Source organism: Montipora capricornis, chromosome 12, assembly GCF_036669925.1.
Source record: "Montipora capricornis isolate CH-2021 chromosome 12, ASM3666992v2, whole genome shotgun sequence".
In the NCBI taxonomy this organism is placed as follows: Eukaryota; Metazoa; Cnidaria; class Anthozoa; order Scleractinia; family Acroporidae; genus Montipora; species Montipora capricornis.
Genome location: NC_090894.1, coordinates 39432438 through 39442437, shown reverse-complemented (window position 1 = coordinate 39442437; position 10000 = coordinate 39432438). Strand labels below are relative to the sequence as shown.

Below are 10000 nucleotides of genomic sequence, written 5' to 3'. Positions count from 1 at the left end.
TCTTCTGACTGTCATCTTCCTTGAAGTTTAGAAGAGCAAACTCGAAAGGTTTTTCTTTGATGCTTTTAGTTTGCACATCTCGCTTCGGTTTACCTTTTGTTCCTCCTCGAGGAATCTGAGACCCTAGTCTCTCGTTAGAACCAAGTCTTCTAAAAGTTTCTCCTTGGCGACTCCTGTCCATCAAGTTTCTTGCTCTAGTAACGCTCTCGGCGACGCTGTGGAGCGTTGTAGATGAAGAATCCACTGAAAGCAACATATCCGAGGCTCGCCTTAAAAGGCCTGCAGCTTCAGATACTTTGTCATTCATCGCCTGTTTGTACTGTACGCAATGGCGAATGAACGAACGCACATGAAACACAATCCTTCCCAGGCCCTTATCTTTCTACTCCCATGGCTTGACCCAGTCCCCGAGATTAAATGAACATTTTGACGGATTGAATTGAATGAATTTTTAGGGATTAAATTAAATGGATATAGACCGATTAAATTAGATAAATATAGAAATATTAAATTAAATGGATTTTAAAATATGATATAAATATAGATATTAAATTGAAAAAATAAAAAAAAATTACATAAATATAAATACTGAATTGAATGTATATCAAATTATTGAATATTGCTGCAATCGGCGTGCCATACTTGAGACAAGGCCACACGGCTTTCCTTCCACGATCTGCACATTTCAGTCGAGGCGTTTGCTGAAGGTTTTCCTTGCTTTTTCGCCGAAGATGGATGTTGCTTTCCACAATACCAAACTCTCGCTGGGCTGCTCGATTTCCATGTTCTGACAATTGTTTAATCCTTAACTTTTCTTCTGTGGTGTAACTTTGTCGTTTCATGCCTACTGTCGCCATTGCTCATAAGTTACATCAATCGGAATAAAGATGCTTTGGACAATTTTCTTTTTATAGTGGTAGTGATATTCTGTTAAATCGATCGTGACTAACTATGATTGGTTATTTGTCTTGACAATAGGGAAAAGCGAGTGGGGGCTTGGCCTCGCATTGACCCAAGCCCCCACTCATTTTTTGCATGCATTTTTTTCTCTTTCCCTACTATCTGGGATCCTGGAACAGGCTAGGCCATTAAATCTTGCTCGAGACAAGGCCACACGGCTTTCCTTCCACGATCTGCACGTTTCAGTCGAGGCATTTGCTGAAGGTTTTCCTTGCTTTTTTGCTCAAGACGGATGTTGCTTTCCACAATACCAAACTCTCTATATATGATCCATTTCATATATCATTTCATTGTTAAAGTCTAGTTTATTGTCTTTTCCACACGCGTATGCAAATAAGGGTAAAGATTACAAACAGAAGGTTCCGTGTATAATGCGCAGTGCAATTTTTGAACAATAAATCTCAGGAAAAAGTGAGTATTATACAGGAGTAAATATGGTAAATAACATGGGAGCTCCTCTTTAAGGCTTAGCTAAATCTATTAGTTCAGGTGGCTCCAAAGAAATTCGAACCCAAGACCTCTACAATGCCAGTGCAATGTGAAAGACATGCAAATGCAAACCCAGCAACAGTCTGAGAGCAGTTTATAAGATCTTATGTTGTAACTACTACGTGTAGGTTAGAGCTGCATTGGTGAGACCGGTAGGAATTTGAAAACAAAAATGGCTGAACACAAAATGAGTAGGGTTTATATGGGAAAATACAGGACACATTTGGAGCGAAGTTCAAGTCTAGAAATTTGTAAGAAATTGCAAATGGAAATCGATAAAACTTACCACATGGCTTTTCGTAGTTGTCCTTAATACTGACACAGAGTTTCAGAAAAATATGTTCCTCGTCACCTTCCATACAAGGAAAACAGAAAGGTGCCATCTTGGCCCAATTGACCCAAATCCAGCACAGTTTTTTCCACAAACCGAATCCAATCGGTAAATAAACGCATCTGACTCATGGAATAGGAGATGGACGAAACCCTGAAACCACTAAATGCTCCCCAGCTTAGCTGAGCTGAGACAGCAGGCTTCGTGAAACTTGTAAATCCACCTCCAAATATTTGTAGGGATAACAACCTGGCTAGTGTGAAAACGACAGTTAAACTTACGGCACTTGCTGACGAGTAAATCAGGACTTGTGGCCAGGGACACAGTTTACTCATAAGAGGCAGCCCCGTCGTCAATCAAGTCAAAGATCAGAGCACTCGCATAACCCAGTGTTACACAATCACTTGAGAATGAGTATGATTGACTCATATTGTTGAAATATCAGTCAAATGTCACCAACAATAGTCCTTCTCAGGACTCTCTAACCCACACAATCTCATCTCATCAAGTTGTGATATTTTTTATTACTCCTGGGTTCAAACCATTTGCCAGAAAAGGGTTATTATAATTATGTCCAAGCGGTGGCAGGTCTGATTACTAAACAAGAAGCCATATTTGTGGAATGATAACAAGAAGGCATTACAATAGTAATACAATACAATGCAATGCATGCTTAATTGACCACTCCTCATAGGAGCTTATCTGGGCCATTATGAAATAGTCAATGAAATGACAGAACACAACAACAACAACAACAACAACTGCTCAGGATTCAAACTGGCCGGAGGCAAACCAGTTGGCTACTTACAAGTGCAGCTGACAAGTGGAACCAGGGACTACCAGGTTCAAATTCAATGAGTGGTAAGAATGGATCTTGAACCTGGGAACTCCATATCTCAAGGCAAGTGCCCTTACCACTGGGCTACACCGCCTCCTATAGTGATTAGTACTAAAGTTTTCTTTGTCTTCCTAAGGGAATGCAGCTTCCTTTCTGGTCGTCACTGGAACCTAATCCTGTCAAGGCGTTAAGCCAAGTGTCAGGTAATAATCTGTCTTACAAAAATTAAAATGTAAGGCATACAGAGATCCCAAATCAAATGGAATGGTTGCAGGATCAAATGAATGGGCTTTTAGGGCAGAAGTAGAGCTAATTTTCTACTCATGTAGGCTAACTTGGTGTAAATTACATGACATCCTATATAGATTGTTGTTGCACTAACAACAAAAGATATGAATTATCCTGGTTTCCAACAACACGGCTTTGGTCTGGCACCTGCCACACTGATGGGAGTTGTAACTTTGTTTTTGTTCCATAAATTGCTATGTTATTGTTTTCATTGTTGCTAAAAAGCCCTTGAGTGCATGAGTAGTCAGTTGAGTACAAATTTCAAATCATTTCATTAACCAATAGCTTTTTGCCTTTAGAACCATTCTTGATGATGGTGGCTGCTGGTCCGTTCACAACGTCAGACAGCCTGCTTTATGAACCTCTAGCTGACCTGATGAAGACAGTTGAAAATGATAAACCAGATCTCCTTATTTTAGTGAGTCAGATGTATCCAGACATGTGATTCTTGCAGTGAACTGCCACTAATAACAATTTGTCGCCTTTTATATAAGTGCAGAATCCTTGAAGCCCTAATAATCGAACAACTGAAGTCTAGTTTGAATAGACAAATCAAGTAATATATCGCAAAACCTTTCCCATCCGGAATTACCTAAAAGATATACCACGAAGACCACTGATCTGTGGAATGGGCCTAAATTATTGAGTGACTGCCCCGCCCACTTCAGTTAAACAATTTGGACGAAATTCCCTTTTCATGGTGTGAGTAGTAGCCAGCTTTCGCTGTCAAGGTGTACTGGAACAACCACAACAATGGAAAGGTATGTTTTTCAAACTCATGAGTCCCTGGGGAAATGGATAGAAATGGTTTTGTCCAGCGAAGAGGTTGCAAGTGCAATCAATTTATTGGACTCGTTGTTACTTTGAGTTCATGAAAGGTTCCCTGGCCTGAAAAGTAACGTCGAACACAACACATCTCAAGAATTTGAACTATTTACAAGCAAAAGTAGGCAGGGCAGTGACTTCGTAATTTAGGCCCATTCCACAGATCAGTGATTTTCGTAGTAAAATAAGGGTTTAGCGGACAAACGTTTGGGTTTTTACTTTTAAAGTTTTGGTGTTGTAAATAGTTCTTTTTCAACATAATTTTTGTTCTCTTATTTTGCCTCCTAGTTGGGACCCTTTGTTGATTCTAAACATGATCAAATTGTGGTAAGCTCTGACTTATTCACATCTTTCTGTAGTGGGGATATTCTTAGTAAGGCTGCATGAATAAAGTGTAGCTGCCTACTGAAACTAACTGTGCTCGAAATTAGAGATCGTCCAAGATGACCAAAAAGTTTGCCGGGTGACTAGTTTTTGGTAAAATGAAAGGGTTGGTTGCCCAAAGAAAAAAACAATGGACAACCCAGTCAAAAGTAAAAAATGTATTCCATAAGCAGCACCCGACTCACTCAATGGTTATCTAGTGTCAATGTCTGATAGTAGTGTGAAGTTAACATTAATTAATTAATTTGCTGCAGTTGAGCATTTTCCCCTGTTTTGAATATCTGTGGCTTTTACAAAAATTTGTCAAATTCACATGTACTGTGATGTAAATGGCAATGGAGATAACGTAAACCCATACTTCCACCAAAAAACTACTGGCGCACACTTAGAAGTACACTTTCCTTGTTTATAAGATCCTTTTTCAGAAAAACGGTGAGGCTGAGATTAACCAAAATTTTAAGAACGTAGTAAGAACATTCCTCAGGTTGAGAGGCCATTAAGAACGTTTTTATTTTGCTCATTTGTATTTGAAATAAAAGCATAACATAAAAGTAAGTTTTAAGCCTTAATTTCAAAAAGACACCTGTTAATTTTAACTGGAATTTTCCAATTTAATGGTCCCCCATTACTAACTTTAAGATCTTGAGAGAGCTGGATTGAGGAGAAAATGACGTCAAAGGCGTACTAGTTTAAGAATGCAATGCGTGTCTATGCCCCAGAATTAATATGCAGCACGAGAGTTTGGGGCTTTCAGACTTTTAAACTCCCGTTTTGCATATATAATAAGCTGCACTCACACTCTAAAATTTTAAGCTAGCAAGCCTTTGATGTCACTTTTCCTTGGATCCAACCCTCTGAGCTCCAATCGGTCAGTTTTGAACGCGAGCAATGGCGGACTATGAAATCCAAAACTTACACGCAAAGTAAACGGTGACTAAGCAAACACACTTTCAGAATCTGAAAAAAAAAGGAAGTGATTTTTTTTTTTATCACAGGGGCACTTAACGGGCACATTTTGTTTAACATAGCTATCGTTTTCTTATTGCATGATATACATTCAAGTTTGTAATAATGAGCACTTCTTTTTTATAATCGTTCCAAAATAACACCATACATACATACATACTTAACTGACCACTCCCCATAGGGGCTTTTCAGGGCCAATCTGAAACAATCAACGAAACAACAGAACACAACAACAACAACTGTTAAGAATCCCAACTGGCCGGAGGCAAACCAGTTGGCTATTTACAAGTGCAGCTGGGAAGTTGAACCAGGGACTACCAGGAACAAATTCAGCGAGTGGTCAGAGCGGGTCTTGAACCCGGGATCTCCGGATCTCAAGGCAAGCACCCTAACCACTGGGCCGCACTGCACCATCAAAGTCATCAGGGAAAAAAATAAGAATGTTTTCAGCCTCACTTCGCAAAAATATAATTATAAGAACGTTCAGCCTTATTTCCAAAATTAGACGTTCTTGTATAAAAAAAAAGAGTGTATGGGATACTCAAGCTCTAACACCATGCGATTGCATCTCAACACCGCGTGCAGGGTTTCCCAATGGGCGACCAAGCATTCATCGTAGCAACCAGATTTACGGGTTTAGTTGCCCGGCTTTTGAAACAGGGACAACCTGGATTCTTTATAATTTCGAGCACTGAACTAAGCCATAAAAATAATAGTTTTCGGAGAACCATAGGTTGATAAAATAAGAATGTGCAATATGGCAAAACAAAGTTGACAAATCCTCTGCATCATACAGAAATAGACCAATTCGGCTAACTCAATGTTGTACCCAATTCAAATCTCTCGGGGTTAAGATTCTTTGTGTGTTGAATTTGCATGACAATGAAGCATTCACATTTAAATGATATGGAAATTCTTGGAACAAAACGTTTTATTCCCAGAGGATTTGAATTGGGTACAACATTGAGTTAGCCGAATTGGTCTATGCTGTAAAGGTAACAAAATTGTCCATCAATTTTCTCATAGCTTACCTAGTGAGTGCATGGACCATCAGCAGTTTGAGATACCATCTCAGGAAAAGAACCATGGCCCTCTCTAGTTTAATGTTCAAATTTTTTTCATTTCGCCTAAAGCTAGGTCATAAACTGCTTATTCCATAAATTTTAAAAAAGTGGGGGGTCACCGAGTTTGTTCCGGGGAAAACGGCAAAGGAAAAATGCCCTAGTTTCGATAGATGGATCATCATAATGAGATGTAGCCTCATCTACTCATCCGTCGAAAATCATACAAATAATATGTTAGAGCTACGTTTTATGTGCATAGAAAAATAGGAGGTAGTTTTTTTAGATAACTGCATGCCGCTAGGGATGTCGTAAACAGTAGAGTTAACCCTCAACGAGCGTTTTCGCAAGCGCTACCCGTTATAAAAAAAAAAAGATAACTTCTTACATTGATTTTTTTCATTTCATCATATTTTGTAGATTGTAAGAAGAGTAAGTGATTCATGTTATAAAAAATCGGGTTCACCGATGTTCTAAACGAGTAAAATTGATGTGATGTTGCGAAGCCCTTGGAAAATTTCGTTTGTCACGTTTTTGCGTGACCTGTTGGGGAAGGACTGGAACCCAAGACAGGATCGATCGATGAAAGGTTTTTGTAAAAAGAAAATTTATTGAGCATAGCAACAAAGTTTCAAGCAGGCGTTATCTTTATTTGGTTAGTATTTTGTATCATGCCTCTCCATAGCCGTGATGCTCACCTTCTAGAGTGTAGGTTTTGTGAAATATATTATTTGGCTGTTTCCTCGTAGGTCCGCAATATTTAAGTGGATGAGGATCAAGACAATATAATGCTGCTCTATTTTCATGAAAGTAAAGGAAAAGAACTTCAAAAACATGCATTTATTTTCAACTAAGAAGCTCGTAGCGTAATAAAAACATTAAAAAAAACAACCCCATTAAGTTTACGCAACATCGGCAACTAAAACGAACCTTCCTCGAATTTTCAAAACTTTCAGCCACTACTCGATTAGCTAGCTTTTCCAGACTTTCTCCTGCCTCCCGCTCCTTTCTGTTTAAGGTTTCACAATAAAGGGGAAATAAATGTGCCATTCTTTTGCTGGCTTGGAAATTTTTCCCCGGCCGTTTTTGTTGCTAAAAGATCTTAACTGGTGCTACATGTAAGTAGTGCGTGACATCGCGTGACATATTACAGTCGCGTTACCTGCGCAATAAAAGTTGCGCATACCAGCGCAATAAAAGTTGCGCACAAACAATTGGCGCGAACGTCCTTAAATGACCATCAGAGTCAACTAACATCCATGCATTCTTTCAGAATGGTGATCTGGAAGAACCATTTGAAGATTTGTTTGAAAAACAAGTTCAGGAGATTGTAAAAGCTACAGAGAAGTATGAAGAATTTGGTTTTTCTCTAGAATAGTTACAGTTTGATGTGTCCAAAGCCTTAGCCCTGCTGTAATTAACCACTTCCCAAGCTCTTGAAATATGCATGAATATGACGATAGCCTTGCAGCATTTTGAGGTAATGTGTTGAATAAAAAGGCTTGTGTAGGACATGAACAGACTGGTTGTAAACTTGAGGAATGTGCAAGGATTTTGCAAAAAGAATCATTGTTGCCGGCTTAATAAGTCATATCATTCCTGCCTGGCTTCGCTTGAAGTCGATCTCTGGCTATTAAAACCTCTGAAACACCTTGGAGCAAAAAGAAGCAGCCGATCTTAACTTGCTGTTCTGAAACAAAAAAAAAAAAAACAACAACAACAACTTTTTCTTTCCCAAATTCTAAGCACAATCATTTAAAAATTTATGGATTAAATCAAAACTCCATGTGCTATTACTTACACATATCTTGGAGTTAGGAGACTAAGTTAGTGTGGATACTATACACTCACTCACTCACTTACTGTAGGTCTGATGTTTGTTTACATGTATGTCTTCAGGCTATCCAGTACAGTGGTGTTTGTGCCATCACATCGGGATGTACATCATGATTTTGTTTATCCACAGCCACCATTTAGTACGAAAGTAAATCTGGGAGAACTACCAGAGGTAAGTTACTGCGAATGACAGTGACACATGGTGCTGTTGGTTTTCACGTATTATTTTTGTTAGATTTTACATTGCTGAAATGCATGAAACAAGTGCAACAAGCTGATCAGAAATGCATTGTGAATGTCAGGCTGCGTCCTTGGATTCAAGGGTGAAAGATTTTATTTATTCTGTCTTGACTTTGTATTATACTTGTAATGTATACTTGAAATAAGTTGAGGAAACCCAGTCTTTGAAAGCGCCTTCAACGTAAAGTGCTTTTTACACTTTTGTAATCTGTATAACAGTAGGGAAAATAAACAAGAATTTAAATGATCTCTTTGCTGCCATAACATACCTTTCTATCTTGATAAAGGAAATACTTATTTTTCCCCAATTGCCTTTCCTTTTATTTGAGCAAGAGAGAAGTCATATTCACATGAATTTATGTTACGACTGTTTTGGTCTTTTGTAGAGAATCCATTTTGTGTCAGATCCTTGCACCATTGTTGTAAATGGTGTGACCATAGGGCTTACCTCCACGGATATATTATTACATTTGGGTAGTGAAGAGACAGTCTGGTAAGAGTGCATTTCCTTTCAAATATCAGCCATACTTTCTCTGCCCTTCTCTTGATTGCATTTGTTTTTTTTAAAAGGTAACCTAGCTGTTCAGAAGAAGTACCGCTCTCTTTTCATTTGTCTGGTGTAACAAGTGGACAACCATGTGAAGCCCATAACTCCCGTAGGAATGAACTTAGGAAAACACTAATATTATTGTAGTGTGTTTGTTGAGTTTGCCCACAATACAGACTGGGATGAGACACGTGGGTCTAGACTTGCAATTTGCTTTAGTGCATCCTGGAAGTCTGATCTGTCTGGTCTGTCTGCCTGGAAGATGCCTTTGCTAGGGTGTCCCGGACCTATGTTCATCCTAGACAAATTTCGTATTTCAGCTGTAATTATTGACATATTTGGCGCTAGGATGACGTGACGTAGAGTGCTTCAAATGAACAGTTCAGGGACTAGTTTGGTTAAAGAACTGTGGAGCACTGAATCAATTGACAAAACCAGGGTTTTCTTTTGGTTTGGGTGCTCGTCAGAACCCTTTCTTGGTTGTGGAACTTTTAAAATTTTATTTCATATATTTTTTATTGTAGTCCACCTGGTTCATCAGACAGACTTGGTCGTCTTGTTAAACACATTCTTTATCAGCACAGGTAACTTTAGTCTTCAGTCTTCAGTCTGTTCTTAATTCTTAATACAAAGAGGACATAAAAACTACAACATCTGCTGCAATCAGTCAAGTAATAAATAAGATTAAACCGAAAAGAAAAGAAATTCAGTCTACACTACAGCGGTAATCGTTTCTCTTGCACAGCGTCAGCTGATAGTAAATTCCAGATCCTTATAGCTCTAGGGAAAAATAGCTGTATAGAAGAATGCAGCACTGAAGAATGCAGTTACTGTTACAGACTTGTGTTTACATAGAGGTATTGATATCTCCATGTAACATCAAAGTACATTTTTTTCCGCCTTACAGCTATTACCCACTTCATCCTCCTGCTGAGGACGTCAACTTGGACTACGAACAGTTTGAAAAATATGCATTGCTTCCTTGCAATCCTGACATCTTGATTCTTCCATCAGATCTTCGATACTTCGCCAAGGTAAGTATTGTTTTGTTCGAAAAAATCTTGGGGAAAAATGGAAACATGTTTATGCCCTTTGTGGTCCACTTTGAGTTGTTTTGATACCTGCTGATATCACTGAACAGCCGTTGACTAAATGGTCAATCTTTTATTTGTTACCCGTTTAATGCTGCACTGCTTTACCCGAGGAGACGTAACTGAAATAAAAAAAATGTGCTA

General features: G+C 38.7%; 1 protein-coding gene across 1 annotated transcript in view; it reads left to right on the top strand.

Annotated features, from left to right (window-relative positions):
* LOC138027895 (DNA polymerase alpha subunit B-like) overlaps window positions 1–10000 on the top strand; it is a 36997-nt gene that overhangs the window by 26303 nt on the left and 694 nt on the right. Inside the window, exons 10-17 of the mRNA XM_068875515.1 lie at window positions 2755–2821; window positions 3206–3324; window positions 4020–4058; window positions 7416–7489; window positions 8042–8150; window positions 8605–8711; window positions 9290–9349; window positions 9673–9799. Coding sequence (XP_068731616.1) covers window positions 2755–2821; window positions 3206–3324; window positions 4020–4058; window positions 7416–7489; window positions 8042–8150; window positions 8605–8711; window positions 9290–9349; window positions 9673–9799 — 702 coding nt within the window. The remainder of the gene's footprint in view (window positions 1–2754; window positions 2822–3205; window positions 3325–4019; window positions 4059–7415; window positions 7490–8041; window positions 8151–8604; window positions 8712–9289; window positions 9350–9672; window positions 9800–10000) is intronic.